Source organism: Carcharodon carcharias, chromosome 27 (assembly GCF_017639515.1).
Source record: "Carcharodon carcharias isolate sCarCar2 chromosome 27, sCarCar2.pri, whole genome shotgun sequence".
NCBI classification, from domain to species: Eukaryota; Metazoa; Chordata; class Chondrichthyes; order Lamniformes; family Lamnidae; genus Carcharodon; species Carcharodon carcharias.
The window spans coordinates 19041557-19061556 of NC_054493.1; the positions used below are offsets into that span (position 1 = coordinate 19041557).

Here is a 20000-nt window from a genome sequence, read left to right on the forward strand (position 1 = left end):
CCCCCCGTCCCTCTCTCTCTCCCCCCGTCCCTCTCTCTCTCTCCCCCCGTCCCTCTCTCTCTCTCCCCCCGTCCCTCTCTCTCTCTCCCCCCGTCCCTCTCTCTCCCCCCCCCCGTCCCTCTCTCTCTCTCTCCCCCCGTCCCTCTCTCTCTCCCCCCGTCCCTCTCTCTCTCTCTCCCCCCGTCCCTCTCTCTCTCTTCCCCCCGTCCCTCTCTCTCTCTTCCCCCGTCCCTCTCTCTCTCTCTCCCCCGTCCCTCTCTCTCTCTCCCCCCGTCCCCCTCTCTCTCTCTCCCCCCGTCCCTCTCTCTCTCTCTCCCCCCCCGTCCCTCTCTCTCTCTCTCCCCCCCGTCCCCCTCTCTCCCCCCGTCCCTCTCTCTCTCTCTCCCCCCCGTCCCCCTGTCTCCCCCCACCCCTTGCCCCTCCAGAGCCTGGCCGAGGGCAGCAGGAAGTTGGCCCCCTACCCTTCCTGCCTCCGCCAGGCCTTGGCCGACAGCTTCAAGCTTTTCGATGAGTACCAGCTGGCCAAGTACAACACCAGGAAGCAGCGATGCAAGAGCGGCCGCAGGAGGCAGAGGCCGAGGGAGAGGCAGGTGAGTGGAGGCCGAGGCCGCAAACTGAACCCTGGGGGTCGACGGGACGGAAGCCAACGGACGAAACTAAACTCGTCGGCCAACGGATGTTGACATTGGCGAGTGTGAGGCCCAACCACCTTGACCCTAAAGAGGATTGACCAGGGCACTGTCCAAATGGTGAATGCGTTTCAGCAGGCGGCTGGTGTAGGGTTAGGGTTAGGGCCACATCAAAGGCTATTGCGGAACATAAAAGCTCATGGTGTAGGGGGGGTAACAAAAGTACAAAGGCATCTGGGCGTTACAAAGGGACCCTGGTCTCCTTGTACACCAGTCGCTGAAAGCAAGCATTGCAGGTTCAGCCAGCAGTTATGAAGACAAATGGTATGCTGGCCTTCCTTGCGAGAGGACTTGAGTACAGGAACAAGGATGTCTTACTGCAGCTGTACAGGGCCTTGGTGAGACCACAGCTGGGGTATTGTGCGCGGTTTTGGTCTCCTTATCTCAGAAAGGATGTACTTGCCATAGAGGGGGCGCAGCGAAGGCTCACCAGCCCGATTCCTGGGGCGGCAGGATTGTCGTATGAGGAGAGATTGGGCCGACTAGACCTGTATTCACTGGAGTTTAGAAGAATGAGAGGGGGGGGTCTCATTAAAACGTGTAAATTTCTGACAGGGACGGACAGACCGGAGGCAGGGATGATGTCTCCTTTGGCTGGGGTGGGGTGGGTCTAGAACAAGGGATCACAGTCTCAGGTTACAGGGTACGCCATTTAGGACTGAGATGAGGAGAAACCCCTTCATTCAGAACGTAGTGAACCTGTGGAATTCTCTACCCCAGAGGGCTGGCAGAGGCGATGTCACTGAATATATTTAAGAAGGAAACAGACAGATTTCTAGACTCTAAAGGCGCCAAGGGGTATGGGGTGAGAGCTGGAATATGGCGTTGAGATGGAGGATCAGCCATGATCCTATTGAATGGCAGAGCAGGCTCGAAGGGCTGAATGACCTACTCCTATTTTCTATGTTTCTATGTAACATATTGATGTGGATCGAAGATTGGCTGGCTGACAGGAAGCAGAGAGTTGTCTTTTTCTGGTTGGCAAGATGTAGCGAGCGGTGTGCCACAGGGGTCAGTGCTGGGGCCTCAACTGTTGACAATTTATGTAAATGACTTGGATGAAGGGATGGATAGGATGATTGCCAAATTTGCTGATGACACAAAGATAGGCAGGAAAGTAAGTTGTGAAGAGGGCATAAGGAGGCTCCAAACAGGTATAGATAGGAGAAGCGAGTGGGCGAAGGTCTGGCAAATGGAGTATAACGTGGGAAAATGTGAAATCGTCCATTTCGGCGGGAATAATAAAAGAGAAGCTTATTATTTAAATGGTGAGAGACTGCAGAGCTCTGAGGTGCAGAGGGATCTGGGCGTCTTAGTGCGTAAATCACAAAAGGTTCGTATGTAGCGAGTAATTAGGAAAGCGAATAGAATATTATCGTTTATTGCGAGGGGAATTGATTCCAACAATAGGGATGTTTTGCTTCAGTTCTACAGGGCACTGGTGAGACCACATCTGGAGTACTGTGAACTGTATTGGTCACCTTATTTAAGGAGGATATAAATGCATTTGGAGGATGCTCAGAGAAGATTTACCAGACTAATACCTGGAATGGGCGGGTCGTCTTATGAAGAAAGGTTGGACAGGTTAGGCTCGTATCCACTGGAATTTAGATGAGTAAGAGGCGGCTTGATTGCAACATGTAAGATCCTGAGGGGTCTTGACAGGGTGGATGTGGAGGGGATGTTTCCTCTTGTGGGAGAATCTAGAACGAGGGGGTCACTGTTTAAAAATAAGGGATCACTCATTTAAGACAGAGATGAGGAGAAATGTTTTCTCTCAGAGGGTCGTGATTCTTTGGAACTCTCTTCCTCAAAAGGCGGTGGAAGAAGAGACTTTGAATATTTTTAAGGCAGAGGCGGATAGATTCCTGGTAAGCAAGGGGGTGATAGGTTATCGGGGGTAGGCGGGACGCAGTTGTCAGGCTCCTATCAGATCAGCCGTGATCTCATTAAATGGTGGAGCAGGCTCGAGGGGCTGAATGGCCTACTCCGGCTGCTTATGTTTTGCTTTATGAGCCTGGGCACCGCACCTTAGGAAGGACAGGCTGACTTTGGAGGGAGTGCAGTGTAAATTTACTGGCCGTGATACCGGGACTCCCGGGGGTTCAAATTATGTGGAGAGATAACAAAAGTGAGGGTTGCAGTCCCTGGAATTTAGTAGGTTAAGAGGCGACTTGGTCAAAGTTTCCGGGATATTAAGGGGAACTGATGGGGTCGAGAGAAAGTATTTCAGCAGGTTGGGGGAGTCTCGGACCAGGGGGCAGAGTCTAAAACTCAGAGCTGGCCCTTTCAGGGCTGAAGTTAGGAAACACTTGCGCACGCACAAAAGGGTGGGAGGGGTTTGAAAATCTCTTCCGACCAATGGCAAATGATGCTTGATCAATTAATTTTAAACCTGAGGTTGATAGATTTTTGGTCTCCAAGGGTATTAAGAGATACTGGGCAAAGGCGGGGATGTGGAGTTAGCTCACAGGTCAGCCGTGATCTCTCAGCATGGTTGAACAGGTTTGAGGGGCTGAACGGCCTCCTCATGCTCCGATGACCCCATATCACTGCCTGTTCTCTTATTTCTTAGATTCAGAAACTGCCAAGTGCTTCACTCATTACCCGGCAGCCTAAATGCCTCTCCATCGCAAAGAATGATGTTCCCCAACGTTAAACAGTCTGGGCGATAGCTCGTTCTCTCCTCATCTCTCCATTCCTGTTTCTGGATTTCTCCCAATCCTCCTCCCACTCGGTCTCCCTCTTTATTTGGACCCTGAGAAGCTCTGCAACTGCTTGGGTCCAATCAATTGGGACTGTGTACAATAGGAATGAACGGGAAGGGGTTTGGGTCCATTGGGATTGTGTACAACGGGAGTGAACGGGAAGGGGTTTGGGTCCATTGGGATTGTGTACAGTGGGAATGAACGGGCAGGGGTTTGGGTCCATTGGGATTGTGTACATTGGGAGTGAACGGGAAGGGGTTTGGGTCCATTGGGATTATGTACAGTGGGAGTGAACGGGAAGGGGTTTTGGTCCATTGGGATTGTGTACAATGGGAGTGAATGGGAAGGGGTTTGGGTCAATTGGGATTGTGTGTAGTGGGAGTGAAAGGGAAGGGGTTTGGGTCCATTGGGATTGTGTACAATGGGAGTGAATGGGAAGGGGTTTGGTCCATTGGGATTGTGTACTGTGGGAGTGAACGGGAAGGGATTTGGGTCCATTGGGATTGTGTACAGTGGGAGTGAATGGGAAGGGGTTTGGGTCCATTGGGATTGTGTATAGTGGGAGTGAACGGGAAGGGGTTTGGGTCCATTGGGATTGTGTACAGTGGGAGTGAATGGGAAGGGGTTTGGGTCCATTGGGATTGTGTATAGTGGGAGTGAACGGGAAGGGGTTTGGGTCCATTGGGATTGTGTACAGTGGGAGTGAACGGGAAGGGGTTTGAGCCCATTGGGATTGTGTGTAGTGGGAGTGAACGGGAAGGGGTTTGGGTCCATTGGGATTGTGTACAGTGGGAGTGAACGGGAAGGGGTTTGGGTCCATTGAGATTGTGTACAATGATAGTGAACGGGAAGGCGTTGGTTCGGGTTTGATTACTGACCTGAAACTGGAATGGTAGCTTCTGTGTTACAAACTGAATAACTCTGCCTCTTTTTCTCTCCCTCCCTCTCTATCTCTATCTCTCCCTCCGTCTCTTTCTCTCGCTGTCCATCTCTCTCTCTCCTGCTGTCCATCTCTCTCGCTGTCCGTCTTTCTCTCTCTATCTCACTGTCTCTCTCTCTCCCTCTCTCGCTAACTGTCTCCCTCTCTCTTGCTGTCTGTCTTTCTCTCTTGCGGTCTACCTCTCTCCCTCTCTCTCGTTGTCCATCTCTCTCTCTCCTGCTGTCCATCTCTCTCACTGTCCATCTCTCTCTATATCGCTCTCCGTCTCCTCCTCTCTTGCTGTCTTTCTTTCTGTCGCTGTCTGTCTCTCTCTCTCTCTCGCTGTCTGCCTTTCTTTTTTCACTATCTCTCTCAGGTGGCTGAATCTTCTCCCACTGTGAAGGAGAACAAACCGGTGGACCATTTCTCTCTGAAGAAGCTGGTCCGTTGGCTCCACCTCAAGGAACCGACCTATCACGTCATGTGCCTGTTGGGTCGAAGGTGAGTGTGGGTTGTGGGGTGGGCGGGGTCATACTCCCAACAGAGAGGCTTGGTGTTAATTCACTGACCCAGGACAGCTAAGCACAGGGTTAGATACAGAGTAAAGCTTCCTCTACATTGTCCCCATCAAACACTCCCAGGACAGGTACAGCACGGGGTTAGATACAGAGTAAAGCTCCCTCTACATTGTCCCAGTGACCTGCTCAATCCCTGTTCTCATTTCCTGCAGCTGAATTGATGTTTCCTTTTCCCTCTGTCCAGGTACCCGTCCGATCTCCAGTCATTCGCCCGCAGCCGGCTTCCCGGCCCATGGGACTCCCGGAGAGCTGGGAAAAGGATGAAGTTCCCGACGCCGGAGACCTGGGAGAGGCAGCTCTCCCTGCGGGGCAACACCGCGGAAGTCTGGGAGGAGCTGATGGGTAGGTCTGTGTGTCCGGTGGGGCTGACTGAATCTTACCTCGGCCTCCCCGTGTTCTCCCGACTAAAGTGCGTCACGCTCCCCGCGTTGGAGCTTCGTCTGCCTCTCACCCGCCGGCTCGACCAACTCCTCCCCGTCCCTTTCCTCCTCCTACGCCCACCCTCCTCGTCGTCCGCAGTGCTTCCAAGTCCCGTATCGTCCGCAGGTTCTGGACTTGTGCTTTGCGCGCCGAGCTCCCGGCCGTCGGTCAATGCACCAGGAGGAGCGGCGCTGACCCCCGCCCCGGGGGAACTCACCAAAAAACCAAAAAAATGGTAGCGGTCGTGGGTTTGGAGGGTGCTGTCAAAGGAGCCTCGGTGAGTTGCTGCAGTGCATCTTGTAGATGGTACACACACTGCTGCCACTGTGTGTCGGTGGTGGAGGGGGTGAATGTTGAAGGTGGCGGAGGGAGTGAACGCTGAAGGCGGCGGAGGGAGTGAACGTTGAAGGCGGCGGAGGGGGTGAACGTTGAAGGCGGCGGAGGGGGTGAACGTTGAAGGCGGCGGAGGGGGGTGAACGTTGAAGGCGGCGGAGGGGGCGAATGTTTGTGGATGGGGTGCCGATCGAGCGGGGGCTGCTTTGTCCTGGGCGGTGTCGAGCTTCTCAAGTGTTGTGGGAGACTCCATGTGACTCAGTGCGAAAGTCCTGTCCGAGGGCCTTGGGCTGTTTCATCATGTTAAAGGCTCCATATAAATATAAAGTTGTTGTTGTTGTTGCTACGTGGACGTGGTTCGTTGAAATATGCTCGGGAAGAGGCTCGTGTTGTGTGAAGTGGAAACACCAGCATGGACTGGTTGGGCCGAATGGCCTGTTTCTGTGCTGGAAATTCGATCGTGATAGAGGAGTGACATCCGGAAGGGAACATAGGGGCGATATTTTTAATAACGTGAAGATATGGAGACGGCTGAAAAGAGTGACACTGTTGCCGAAGGGTTTTGTTTTGTGTCCGTCGGGCAGACGCAAGGACGCCAAATCTCAAACCACCGCAACCGTTCCCCCATTGCTTTTCTCCACGGCAACCACCACCCACATCCCCCCCCCCCCCCACCAATCAGGGTCGACTTGTGCACCGATCAGAGTTGCCTTGCCCACCGATCAGAGTTGCCTTGCCCACCGATCAGAGTTGCCTTGCCCACCGATCAGAGTTGCCTTGCCCACCGATCAGAGTTGCCTTGCCCACCGATCAGAGTTGCCTTGCCCACCGATCAGAGTTGCCTTGCCCACCGATCAGAGTTGCCTTGCCCACCGATCAGAGTTGCCTTGCCCACCGATCAGAGTCGACTTGCCCACCGATCAGAGTCGACTTGCCCACCGATCAGAGTCGACTTGCCCACCGATCAGAGTCGACCTGCCCACCGATCAGAGTCGCCTTGCCCACCGATCAGAGTCGCCTTGCCCACCGATCAGAGTCGCCTTGCCCACCGATCAGAGTCGCCTTGCCCACCGATCAGAGTCGCCTTGCCCACCGATCAGAGTCGACTTGCCCACCGATCAGAGTCGACTTGCCCACCGATCAGCGTCGCCTTGCCCACCGATCAGAGTCGCCTTGCCCACCGATCAGAGTCGCCTTGCCCACCGATCAGAGTCGCCTTGCCCACCGATCAGAGTCGACCCGCCCACCGATCAGCGTCGACCCCGCCCACCGATCAGGGTCGACCCCGCCCACCGATCAGGGTCGACCCCGCCCACCGATCAGGGTCGACCCCGCCCACCGATCAGGGTCGACCCCGCCCACCGATCAGGGTCGACCCCGCCCACCGATCAGGGTCGACCCCCGCCCACCGATCAGGGTCGACCCCGCCCACCGATCAGGGTCGACCCCGCCCACCGATCAGGGTCGACCCCGCCCACCGATCAGGGTCGACCCCGCCCACCGATCAGGGTCGACCCCGCCCACCGATCAGGGTCGACCCCGCCCACCGATCTCTTTCCTTGCGGTATAAATTGTTGTGATCCTTTGAAATTTGGCATTCTTGCATTTGTCCCGACGAGCGCAAGAGGCAAAGCTTTGTCGACGTGCCTCTCGTTTCTCAGCAACGTTCAGGTCCGGCACTACCCGCGTGACTGTTTGTATAAAGATCAGTTGAGTTTTTTTTTGTTGGAGTAATTTCTCTTTCCCTCCCCCACCCCCTCTCTTGGCTCCTCCCCAACCACCACCCTCAGATCACCAGAAGCTTCCCTTCATGGCAATGCTACGCAACCTGCGGAACGTGATTGTGGCAGGAGTGAGCCGCCGGCACCACCAGCGGATTTTGGAAAGGCTGATGGACACGGTGGGTCCCCAGCAGTGGCTCGAAGGCGCTACCGGCCGCGCGGCGGTGGAACGGCAGGAGTCCAGGCGTTCGTCCCGCCCCCTCTTCCCAGGTTCCCACGGAGGGAATGTGCGGGGTCCCCGATCGCTGGGCTTGCCGCGTGGCACTCGGGGTGGGGGGGTGGGAGTAAGCGGATCGGGCGTGGGAGGAGGGGAGGGAAGTGGGGGGAGGGTGGGGGGGGAGGTGTGCTCGGATTCCTAACCGGTCCACCAATCGGCGCGCTCCGAGCTCGTCGGCGTGCGGGTGTTTGCCCGAAGGGGGCAGAGAGGATGAGGGTCTCGGGCTCTCTCTCCTCGTGGGAGAGGAGATTTGGTCGAGGCGTTTAAAGTTAGGAGGGGGTTTTTGCTGGAGGAGGAGAGTGGGACAAACCGTTGCTCGTGGCAGGCAGAGAGAGAGAGAGAGGGACGAGAAAGTGTGTCTTTCCTTTTTTTGAACGCAGCGAGTTCGGTTCAGCTCGTCGGGACAAACGCGAGAATGCCAAATTTCCAAGGGTCGCAACAATTTATACCGCAGGAGAGGAGCGGATGGGCGGGCAACTCGACTCTGATTGGTGGAGGCTCGCCAAGGGGGAAAGCAATGGGGGAAACTGTTGTTGTGGTTTGTAATGTCGTCACCTGGATCTGGGAGGGGAAGCACACTTAGTGTGGCTTCAACTGGGGAATCAGACGGCTTGAGTATCGCTGAAAAGACAAGGCGGCGAAGCCTTTCATCTTGCACTCGCCGGGACAGATACTTGAACGCCAAATTTCAAAGGGCAGGGCACGAGTTCGTACCGCCGTTTCTCAGCCGGTAGAAACTGTGGCTCCCTTTGAGATCTGGCGCCCTCTTTGCCAATTTGTCCTGATGAGTGCAAGATGCAAAACTTCGGCCTGTCCCTTTCTCATGGCAAAAGTGAAGCCCTGTACCGACCCCGAACGGGCCCAGCAGGACTTTATTGAAAAGTGGGGGGGGGGTGGTTGGGGGTGGGGAGATACGTCTGTTGGGTAATAGGGATAGAGGAGAGGAGTGGGGGACCAATCGGACAGGTCGGCGGGGGCTTGATGGGCCAAATGGCCCCCCCCCCTTGATCTATTTGACTCGGGGGTGACAGGGAATCCGCAATTTCCAGGTGTCGCACTGTGTAGGCAGTGGGTGGTGGGGGGGGGGGGGGGGTGCTGGGGTGGGGCGGGGGGTGGGGGGGGCGCTGGGGTGGGGAGGGGGTGGGGGGGGCGCTGGGGTGGGGAGGGGGTGGGGGGGGCGCTGGGGTGGGGAGGGGGTGGGGGGGGCGCTGGGGTGGGGAGGGGGTGGGGGGGGCGCTGGGGTGGGGAGGGGGTGGGGGGGGCGATGGGGGTGGGGAGGGGGTGGGGGGGGCGATGGGGGTGGGGAGGGGGTGGGGGGGGCGATGGGGGTGGGGAGGGGGTGGGGGGGGCGATGGGGGTGGGGAGGGGGTGGGGGGGGGCGATGGGGGTGGGGAGGGGGTGGGGGGGGCGATGGGGGTGGGGAGGGGGTGGGGGGGGCGATGGGGGTGGGGAGGGGGCGGGGGGGGCGAGATGGGGGTTGGGGAGGGGGCGGGGGGGGGCGATGGGGGTGGGGAGGGGGCGGGGGGGGCGATGGGGGGTGGGAGGGGGCGGGGGAGGGCGATGGGGGTGGGGAGGGGGGGGGGGGGGCGATGGGGGTGGGGAGGGGGCGGGGGGGGGGGGAGTGGGCGATGGGGAGGGCGAGGGGGGGGGGGGGCGATGGGGGTGGGGAGGGGGCGGGGGGGGCGATGGGTGGGGAGGGGGCGGGGGGGGCGATGGGTGGGGAGGGGGGCGGGGGGGGGCGATGGGTGGGGAGGGGGTGGGGCGGGATGGGGAGGGGGGGGGGTGGGGAGGGCGGGATGGGGGGGGGGGTCGGGCGGGGGTGGGGAGGGGGGTCGGGGGGATGGGGAGGGGGGAGGGGGGGAGGGCGGGATGGGGAGGGGGGGGTTGGGGAGGGGGGGGAGGGGGGTCGGGGGGTGATGGGGAGGGGGGAGGGAGAGGGGGGGGAGGGGAGGGGTTGGGGGGGATGGGGAGGGGGGTCGGGCGGATGGGGAGGGGGGTCGGGCGGGATGGGGAGGGGGGTCGGGCGGGAATGGGGAGGGGTTGGGGTTGGGGGTGGGGATGGGGAGGGGGGTGGGGGGGATGGGGAGGGGGGTCGGGCGGGATGGGGAGGGGGAGGGGGGAGGGGAGGGGGAGGGCGGGATGGGGGAGGGGTTGGGGGGGATGGGGAGGGGGGTCGGGCGGGATGGGGAGGGGGGTGTCGGGCGGGATGGGGGGAGGAGGGGTCGGGCGGGATGGGGAGGGGGAGGGGGAGGGGGGGATGGGGAGGGGGTCGGGCGGGATGGGGAGGGGGAGGGTGGGGCGGGATGGGGAGGGGGGTCGGGCGGGATGGGGAGGGGGAGGGGTCGGGCGGGATGGGGAGGGGTTGGGGAGGGTGGGGAGGGGGAGGGGTCGGGGGGGATGGGGAGGGGGGTCGGGCGGGATGGGGAGGGGGGTCGGGCGGGATGGGGAGGGGGGGTCGGGCGGGATGGGGAGGGGGAGGGGTTGGGCGGGATGGGGAGGGGGGTGGTCGTTGCTGAGGGAGGGCGATGGGTGTCGTGACCTTTGTTCAAGGAGGCGAGAAATCGGAGCAGGAGCTGACCACTCGGCCCCTCGAGACTCCTCCATCATTCAGTAAGATCGTGGCGGATCCAATTGTGGCCTCGACTCCATTTTCCTGCCTGTTCCTCTCCCCACTCCCTCCGCCCCCCCCCCCCCCCCCACCATAACCCTCGACTCCCCTCGTCGATCGAAACTCTGTCTAACTCGGCCTCAGATATATTCAGTGACCCGGCCTCCGCCGCTCTCGGGGTGGGGGGATGGGGGGGTGGGGGGGGTGGCAGTGAGAGAGAGAATCCCACAGACTGACCCCCACACCCGCCCCGAGAGAAGAAATTCCTCCTTGTCTCCCTCTTCACTAGGAGACCCCCTCCCCGCCTTATTTTTAAACAGTGCCCCCCCACCCCCGTCCTAGATCCCCCCCCACGATGGGGGAAACATCCTTTCAGCATCCACCCTATCAAACTCCCCCTCCCTCCCCGCCCCGCCCCCCTCAGGATCTTATCTGTCTCAATAAGATCCCCTCTCGTTCTTCTAAACCCCAATGGGTACCGGCCCCGACCTGCTCAACCTTTCCCCATGAGAAAAACCCCCCCCCCACTTCATCCCGGGAATCGGCCGAGCGAACCTTCTCCCGACGGCTTCTCTCTGCTCCACCTGGGTCCCTCATCCTTTCATACTCCTCAGTTAAATCTCCCCTCAGCCTCTTCTGCCCCAAAGTTGACCCTAAGTTTGGGGAGTATTTAGGATAGTGTAAAGAAACCTCGGTCACAGGTGGGGAGGGGGGATGTTTCCCCCCTCGTCATGAGGGGGGGAATCTAGAACGAGGGGGGGCACTGTTTAAAAATAAGGTGGGGGTGGGTCTCCCATTGAAGAGGGAGACGAGGAGGAATTTCTTCTCTCGGTGGGGGGGGGGGGTTGGTGGGAGGGGGGGGTCAGTCTGTGGGATTCTCTCCACCCCCCCACCCCCAAGATAGCGGCGGAGGCCAGGTCACTGAATATATCCGAGGCCGAGTTAGACAGAGTTCTGATTGACGGGGGGTGGGGGGGTCGAGGGTTATGGGATGGGGGGGCGGAGTAGACGGTTTTGAGGGAGGGAAGGGGAGGTGGGGAGTAGAGGGTTTTGGGGGAGGGAAGGGGAGGTGAGGAGTAGAGGGTTTTGAGGGAGGGAAGGGGAGGTGGGGAGTAGAGGGTTTTGGGGGAGGGAAGGGGAGGTGGGGAGTAGAGGGTTTTGGGGGAGGGAAGGGGAGGTGGGGAGTAGAGGGTTTTGGGGGAGGGAAAGGGAGGGGGGAGTAGACGGTTTTGGGGGAGGGAAGGCGAGAGGGGGGAGTAGAGGGTTTTGGGGGAGGGGGGAGTAGAGGGCTTTGGGGGAGGGAAGGCGAGGTGGGGAGTAGAGGGTTTTGGGGGAGGGGGGAGTAGAGGGCTTTGGGGGAGGGAAGGCGAGGTGGGGAGTAGAGGGTTTTGGGGGAGGGAAGGGGAGGTGGGGAGTAGAGGGTTTTGGGGGAGGGAAGGGGAGGTGGGGAGTAGAGGGTTTTGAGGGAGGGAAGGGGAGGTGGGGAGTAGAGGGTTTTGGGGGAGGGAAGGGGAGGGGGGAGTAGAGGGTTTTGGGGGAGGGAAGGGGAGGGGGGAGTAGACGGTTTTGGGGGAGGGAAGGCGAGAGGGGGGAGTAGAGGGTTTTGGGGGAGGGAAAGGGAGGGGGGAGTAGACGGTTTTGGGGGAGGGAAGGCGAGAGGGGGGAGTAGAGGGTTTTGGGGGAGGGGGGAGTAGAGGGCTTTGGGGGAGGGAAGGCGAGGGAGGGAGTAGAGGGTTTTGGGGGAGGGGGGAGTAGAGGGTTTTGGGGGAGGGAAGGGGAGGTGGGGAGTAGAGGGTTTTGGGGGAGGGAAGGGGAGGTGGGGAGTAGAGGGTTTTGGGGGAGGGGAGGAGGGGAGGGGGGGAGTAGAGGGTTTTGGGGGAGGGGAGGAGGAGAGTAGAGGGTTTTGGGGGAGGGAAGGAGGGGAGGGGGGAGGGGGGAGTAGAGGGTTTTGGGGGAGGGGAGGAGGGGAGGTACAGGCAGGAAAGTGGAGTCGAGGCCATAATCAGATCAGCCGCGATATGACGGAGGGGGTCTCGAGGGGCCGAATGGCCGGCTCCACATGGACGTTGACAGCACAGGAGGAGGCCATTCAGCCCATCGTGTCTGTTGTGGGTGTCGGGGGGGTGGGAGGGGGGAAGATAAACAGGTCGGAAAGCGGAGTCGAGGCCACAATCGGATCAAACGGGGCAGCAGGCTGGAGGGGCCGAATGGCCGCCTCCTGCACCAATTTCTCGCCGCCCGTTTTTACGCCTGGTCATTGGCCCCAGTTGCTGATGGTGGGATCTTCCTGTGCTGTGTTGTGTCGACGGCAAAGTCGGGGCCGCGCTGCCGGCCGAGAGGCGGGGGGGGGTTGGGTGGGGGGATGGCCGTGTCGGGGGACGGGGGGTGGGGGCGGGCGGACGGACGCTCGCTAAACCCCTGCCCCTTTTCTGTATCCCTGGTGGACAGGCGACCCCCTGCCGACGAAACAGGCCCTCGTCCGGCAGGCCCTGGAGTCGAACCACCTGTCGCGAAGGCGCATGTGGTCCCTGCGCAACCGGGCCCCGGGCCTGACCCTGCGGAGAGACGCCCGGGGCACCTCCTTCATCCACCGCTGGGCGGCCCAGAGGCTGGAGCAGCTGAGGGAAAGCAGGTAACGCTCTCTGGGGGCGTCGGGGGCTGGAGGGGAGGGCGGGAGGGAGGTGGAGGGGAGGAGGGGACCAGGAGGGCGGGTTGGTGAGGGAGGGAGGGGAAGGGGAGGGCGGGTTGGTGAGGGAGGGAGGGGGAGGGGAGGGTGTGTTGGTGAGGGAGGGAGGGGGAGGGGAGGGTGGGTTGGTGAGGGAGGGAGGGGGAGGGGAGGGCGGGTTGGCGAGGGAGGGAGGGGAGGGTGGGTTGGTGACGGAAGGAGGGGGAGGGGAGGGCGGGTTGGGGAGGGAGGGGGAGGGGAGGGCGGGTTGGCGAGGGAGGGAGGGGGAGGGGAGGGTGGGTTGGGGAGGGAGGGAGGGGGAGGGGAGGGCGGGTTGGGGAGGGAGGGGGAGGGGAGGGCGGGTTGGTGACAGAAGGAGGGGGAGGGGAGGGCGGGTTGGCGAGGGAGGGAGGGGGAGGGGGAGGGCGGGTTGGCGAGGGAGGGGGAGGGGAGGGCGGGTTGGCGAGGGAGGGAGGGGAGGGCGGGTTGGTGACGGAAGGAGGGGGAGGGGAGGGCGGGTTGGGGAGGGAGGGGGAGGGGAGGGCGGGTTGGCGAGGGAGGGGGGGAGGGGAGGGTGGGGGGGAGGGGAGGGTGGGTTGGTGAGGGAGGGGGAGGGGAGGGTGGGTTGGTGAGGGAGGGAGGGGGAGGGGAGGGCGGGTTGGCGAGGGAAGGAGGGGGAGGGGAGGGCGGGTTGGGGAGGGAGGGGGAGGGGAGGGCGGGTTGGCGAGGGAAGGAGGGGGAGGGGAGGGCGGGTTGGTGAGGGAGGAGGGGGAGGGGAGGGCGGGTTGGTGAGGGAGGGGGAGGGGAGGGGAGGGCGGGTTGGGGAGGGAGGGGGAGGGGAGGGCGGGTTGGCGAGGGAAGGAGGGGGAGGGGAGGGCGGGTTGGTGAGGGAGGGGGAGGGGAGGGTGGGTTGGTGAGGGTTGGGGAGGGCGGGTGGGTGAGGGATGCAGGGAGGGTGACGGTAGGGCGGGTTGGCGAGGGAGGGTGAGGGGAGGGCGGGTTGGTGGAGGCAGGGGGAGGGGAGGGCGGGTGGGTGAGGGGGGAAAGGGGGGAGGGCGGGTTGGTGAGGGAGGGAGGGGGAGGGGAGGGCGGGTTGGTGAGGGAGGGAGGGGGAGGGGGAGGGGAGGGCGGGTTGGTGAGGGAGGGAGGGGGAGGGGGAGGGGAGGGCGGGTTGGCGAGGGAGGGAGGGTTAGGGGAGGGCGGGTTGGTGAGGGTGGGGGAGGGGCGGGCGGGTTGGCGAGGGGGGGAGGGGAGGGCGGGTTGGTGAGGGAGGGAGGGGAGGGCGGGTTGGTGAGGGAGGGAGGGAGGGCGGGTTGGTGAGGGAGGGGGAGGGGAGGTGAGGGAGGGAGGGGGGGGTTGGAGGTCATTTAGGCCTCACCACTGTCCCCTTGTCCCTGTGGGTGGGCCGGGGTTGGGAGGGAGCTGGAGAGGTGGGTGGGGGATGGGGATGAGCGTGGTCAGAGTTAGGATTAGTATTGAGTGCCATCCTGGAGAGGAATGGGACATCCTCCTTCCCTGGGCCCACGTGTGCCTCCAGCAGCCCCGCGACCCTCTCTCAGCGACAGATTGTGCCGTGCGTCATTGCTCTTTATTTAATTAGCTGGTTCCCAGAGAGTGGAGGTGTGGGCGTCACTGGACCGGCCCGGCATTTATTGCCCCTTCCCTAATTGCCCCTTGAGAACGTGGTGGGTGAGCCACATCCTTCAACCGCTGCAGCCCCCTGTGGTGTAGGTACACCCGCCGTGCTGTTAGGTAGGGAGGGAGTTCCCAGGATTTTGACCCGGCGACAGTGAAGGGACGGCCGATATATTCCCAAGTCGGGATGGCGAGTGCGGCTTGGAGGGGAACTTCCAAATGGTGGGGGTGTTCCCCGTGCGTCTGCTGCCCTCGTCCTTCTAGACGGTAGCGGTCGTGGGTTTGGAAGGTGCTGTCGAAGGAGCCTGGGTGAGTTGCTGCAGTGCATCTTGTAGATGGTACACACACTGCTGCTACTGTGCGTCGGTGGTGGGGGGAGTGAATGTTGGTGGATGGGGTGCCGATCGAGCGGGGGCTGCTTTGTCCTGGATGGTGTCGAGCGTCTTGAGCGTTGTGGGAGCCGCACTCACCCAGGCGAGTGGGGGGGAGTGTCCCATCACACTCCTGACTTGTGCCTTGTAGATGGTGGACAGGCTTTGGGGGGAGTCAGGAGGTGAGTGACTCTCCGCAGTTCTACGTTTGCCTCTAACGGGGGCAATGGCATGCGGGATCTGTCAGTTTATTCAGGAAAGGACTGAATTAGTTGGAGTAATGTGTCCGGTCCTGCACTGCACACGTCAGGACAAGACACGGAAATCTTTGGTAAATACACAGAAGCGATTTACAAGAATGGTTCCAGGGATGAGGCTCCTCCAGTTATGTGGCTGGACTGGAGAAGCTGGGGTCACTCTCCTCAGAGCAGAGAAGGCTAAGAACAGATTTAATTGTCTTGTATAAGTCATGAAGGGCTTAGATCGACTCGATAAAGAGAAACCCCGTTTCTGTCTCTGTTTCTGTGAGATGCATGTTGGCCGAAGCTTTGCCTCTTGCGCTCATCTGAGCAAATTTCAAAGGGTCGCGGCAATTTATGCTTCAGGAGAAGAGGGTGCTGACGGGTTGGTTAATCACTCTGATTGGCTGAGCACTTGATGAGCAACCCTGAGTGCGCCGGTAGCTACACGAACAAGCAACTTAAGGCCATCAGTTGAGCTCGTAATGTGGCTGGTTTATGCTCGCTAGAAGCGACGTACATTCATACACAGGGACCCATTCTCTGCATAAAGATCGACTGGCCGAGGCCTCGCCATGGAGAAAGCATCGTGGGGGGTGGGGGCTGCTATCAGCTCCCGGGTAATTCCAGAAAAGTCTTGAGCAAACGGTGTATGACTGTATGTCGCTTCTAGCGAGCGTAAATGAGCCACACTTACCAGTCTGACTGATCACCTCAGACAGGTTGTTGGCGTAGCTATTAGCGCACTCAGGATTGGTCAGCAGGTGCTGCCCGCCGTTTCGTCTCGGGGTCCTGCCAGCGCGGGCTGGTTGTGGCACGGCCTGCGCTGTGCTGGCTACGAGCGGGCGAGCGGAGGCGCTGTTTGATTCGTTTGGCCAGCTGCCGGGGTGGCGCGGCCTGCGAACCTGGCGTTGCGCCGGCACCGAACCTGTTCCCGGAAGATCCCCCGCTAACCCGGAGGGCCCGGCGTTGACCTGGATTGGCAAAAGGACCGGAGGCAGCCTCTTTCGAAAGTCCTGTCCCGTCCCGTCGACCCCATCCCGATTTGAAAGAGCTATCCGGCCGGATGTGACGGAGAAAACCGAGCGATAGGCCGGCTGAGGGAGACTTAATGGTCAAAAGTTGACTTGGTTGAGATACTTTGGAGGGGCCCGGCAAAGGAGCAGTGGACGCTCTTCAACAGAGCCAGCACTGACTCGACAGGCCGAACGGCCTCACCCCCCCCCCCCACCCCAAACCCCTCCAACCTTCTGCGCCCAGTCCTCAACCCCTACGTGTTTCCTTCCCCTCTCCAAACAGGGACGTTCGATATGACCAGGACCTCCTGGAGAAGTACCGGAAAGCCCTGTCTGCGGCCGTCGAGATATCGGCCTCGCACAACGTCCCCCCTCTGCCGGGCCACACTGTCATCCTGTGCTGCGTGGAGTCGAACATGCTGGCGCCCTGCATCACCGCCAAAGGCCTGCACCTTCCCAGGGCCAAGGATGAGGACCTGGCCGGGAGCCCGCAGGTAAGATCGGTGGGGGGGGGACGGCCGGTGGGGGGGGGTAGCGGTGTGGGGTGGGGTGGGGGTGGTGGCGGGCAAGCGATCTTTTTCCTTTCACGGGGCTGCGGGCGTCGCTGGCGAGGTCCCAGCGTTTACTGCCCATCCCTAATTGCCCCTTGGACCGAGTGACTCGCTCGGCCATTTCAGAGGGGGCAGTTAAGAGTCATGGCCTGGAGTCACGTGCAGGCCAGACCGGAGTAAGGACGGCAGGTTTCCCCCTTCCCTAAAGTGGGGACACGAGTAAACCAGATGGGTTTTTTTGAGACGATCGATGACGGTTGTCACGGTGCCTGTGACTGAAACTGGCTTCATAATTCCAGATTTTATTAATCGAATTTAAACTCCACTGGCTGCCCCGTGGTGGAACTTGAACCCATGTCCCCCACCCCACCCCTCTCCATCCCCCACCCCCTCCCCCCCAACACCCCAACAGCATTAGCCCGGGGCCTCTGGTTGATAGAGGTATTCAAGGTCCTGAAGCGTACGGACAGGGCAAATGGTAAGAAACTGTTCCCGCTCGAGAGAGCGTCAAGAACCAGAGGGCGCGGCTTCAAGAAATAACTGGCAAAGGGGGCAAGAGTGACGCGAGGGAAAGAATCGTTCCGGCCGCGGAGGAGGGCGGGGGGGCTGGAGTCTGGGACGACCTTCCCGAGTGGGCGGTGCGAGGCGGGTTCGATCGGGGCGCTCGAGAGGGAACCGGATGGCTTCCTGAGAAGAGAGAGAGAACGTGCAAGCTCACGGGGAGATGGTGCGGCGGGCGGGGTGGGGGGGGGGGGGGGTGTCGGGGGGGGGGGGGGGGGGTGGGGGGGGTCGGGGGGGCGTGGGGAGGGGGGTCGGGGGGGGCGTGAGGGGGGGTCGGGTGGGCGTGGGGAAGGGGGTCGGGGAGGGTGGGTGGGATTAGGTAAAATGCTCTTTCGGCGGGAGCCAGTACAGACCTGACGGGCTGAACGGCCTCCTCCTCCTGCGCTGTAAAGATTCCGCGATTCTGAGAGTCTGGTGACCTGGTCACTTAATGCCGCCCCCTCCCCTCCCCCCCCACCTCGTGACCCACTTAACGCCACCCCCCCCCAGCCCTCCCCCCCCCCCCGCCCGAGGGCGAGTCAGTGGGCACATGGTCCCTCCACTCGCCTGCACGGGGAGGGAAGACCCGGATGGCACTCTGAGCCAGACTAGCCCACCCCAGCTCTCGGGCTGGGGGAAGCGAGTGCAGCTGTCGTTGGGCCTCAGTGCCCCCCCCCCCACCGGCTCCTCCCACTCCCTCCCACCCCCTCCCACCCCCTCCCATCCCCTCCCACAACCCCGGAGTTTAAGATTCCCTCTCCTGATTGACGCTTCCCAAGGCTGGTATTCGGAAGTGGCTCATGGTGGGGGGGTTTGCGAAAGGGTAAAAGTGGCGGCTGTGGGACGGCTCCTGCAAGCCGAGAGCAGGAATCGAGGTTGGGGGGGTTTGGGGGGGGGGGGGTGTGGTCTCGGATGGAGAGGCCTTCCATGGTTGAATATCCTGCTAAGCCCGCCCCCACCCCCCCCCTCCTGTTCACACTGCGAGAGAGTCCCCCCACCCCCCCCGCCCCCCGACTTCCCCAGGGTTGAGGATCCAGCAAGCGTCCAGTCGGAGTCGGAGCCAGGGCCAGGAAGCGCTCGCTCTCACGGGAAAAAAGACGGCGCAAACCTCCGACTCCCTCGCCGTCCGCTTCCCGGGATCACGGGATCGATCACGGGCGATTCAGCCCCCGCGTACCCTCCCTCCGGGGGGCGGTGCCCCTGGACAGCGCGTGGTTCTCCGCGTCGGCTGCAACCAGAGCTCAAAGGCCAAAATCCCATCAGCTATTTTTTTTGTTTTCTTTCTTTAACCCGTTCCTTTTCCGTCCAGGTCGAGTCTCTTTGATCCGAAATCCTCGGGGCCGGTCCGCCCTTCAGATTTCAGATGGTTTCGGCTCTCCGGCGAGGCCTGTAGGCCCTGGGCCTTCTTGCACGACGATGGCCGAAGGCCCAGGTCAGCCACAGTCTAAAGCGAATAAGGTGGCCAGAAAAGTACGACGGCGCCGCTGGATTATAAATGCAGGGCGCCTGGAAATAAGTTCCCGCCCGTGGCCCCCGTCTGCGATCCTGCCCCACAGGAGAGGGTTCAGATGGTCGATGTGCAGACAAACAACTAAATTTCCTGCGCTAAGGGTTGGGTGGGTTCAGCGAAGGTCGTGTCAGCTCGAGTCAGGCTTCCTGTGCTAAAGGTCGGGTGGGGTCAGCGAGGGTCATGTCGGCTCGAGTCGGGCTTCCTGTGCTAAAGGTCGGGTGAGGTCAGCGAGGGTCATGTCGGCTCGAGTCAGTCTTCCTGTGCTAAAGGTCGGGTGAGGTCAGCGCAGATCACGTCAGCTTGTGTTGGGCTTCCTGTGCTAAAGGTCGGGTGAGGTCAGCGAGGGTCATGTCGTCTCGGGTCAAGGACTTCCTGTGCTAAAGGTCGGGTGAGGTCAGCGAGGGTCGTGTTGGCTCGGGTCAGGGACTTCCTGTGCTAAAGGTCGGGTGAGGTCAGCGAGGGTCATGTCGACTCGAGTCGGGCTTCCTGTGCTAAAGATCGGGTGGGGTCAGCGCGGGTCATGTCAGCTCGAGTCGGGCTTCTTGTGCTAAAGGTCGGGTGAGGTCAACGAGGGTCACGTCAGCGAGGGTCAGGGACTTCCTGTGCTAAAGGTTGGGTGAGGTCAGCGAGGGTCATGTCAGCTCGGGTCAGGGACTTCCTGTGCTAAAGGTCGGGTGGGGTCAGCGAGGGTCATGTTGTCTCGGGTCAGGAAACTCCCTGCTGATCATCGATGAGGTTCAGAATAATTGCGGCGTTGGCATGAGTTTATTTTTCGGATTTGCGGATTAAAGGATACTCGACCTGTGCCTGTCCACAGGCTTTTTGTGATTTCTGTATTGGGACCCCTGAACTGAACTGCTCCGCAGTTTATTATCTGCCTAACCCAGATACCTGGGCACATCCCATCACGGCAGCTGCTGGAGTTTCAATTCAGTTAAAACGAATGAATTAAAAACTGAGAATTGTAAAGCCAGTTTCAGTCACTGGGACCATGACCACCATTATTGATTGTCGTTAAAAAAAAAACCCATCTGGTTCACTCACGTCCCCCTTTTAGGGAAGGGAAATCTGCCGTCCATACCTGGTCTGGCCTACACGTGACTCCAGAACCCACCCCCTACCCTCGTCCCCGCAACCCACAGCAATATGGCTGACTCTTAACTGCCTTCTCTTTGAAATGGCGGAGCGAACCACCACGGGAAAATCCTAACCCCACCCTG

At 61.0% G+C, this 20000-nt stretch overlaps 1 protein-coding gene across 1 annotated transcript in view; it reads left to right on the forward strand.

The window, feature by feature from the left end:
- Positions 1-20000, forward strand: part of LOC121270348 (telomerase protein component 1-like) — a 111587-nt gene that overhangs the window by 14746 nt on the left and 76841 nt on the right. Inside the window, exons 6-11 of the mRNA XM_041175640.1 lie at positions 426-590; positions 4693-4817; positions 5079-5236; positions 7438-7614; positions 12702-12885; positions 16463-16673. Of these exons, the coding sequence (XP_041031574.1) occupies positions 426-590; positions 4693-4817; positions 5079-5236; positions 7438-7614; positions 12702-12885; positions 16463-16673 (1020 nt within the window). The remainder of the gene's footprint in view (positions 1-425; positions 591-4692; positions 4818-5078; positions 5237-7437; positions 7615-12701; positions 12886-16462; positions 16674-20000) is intronic.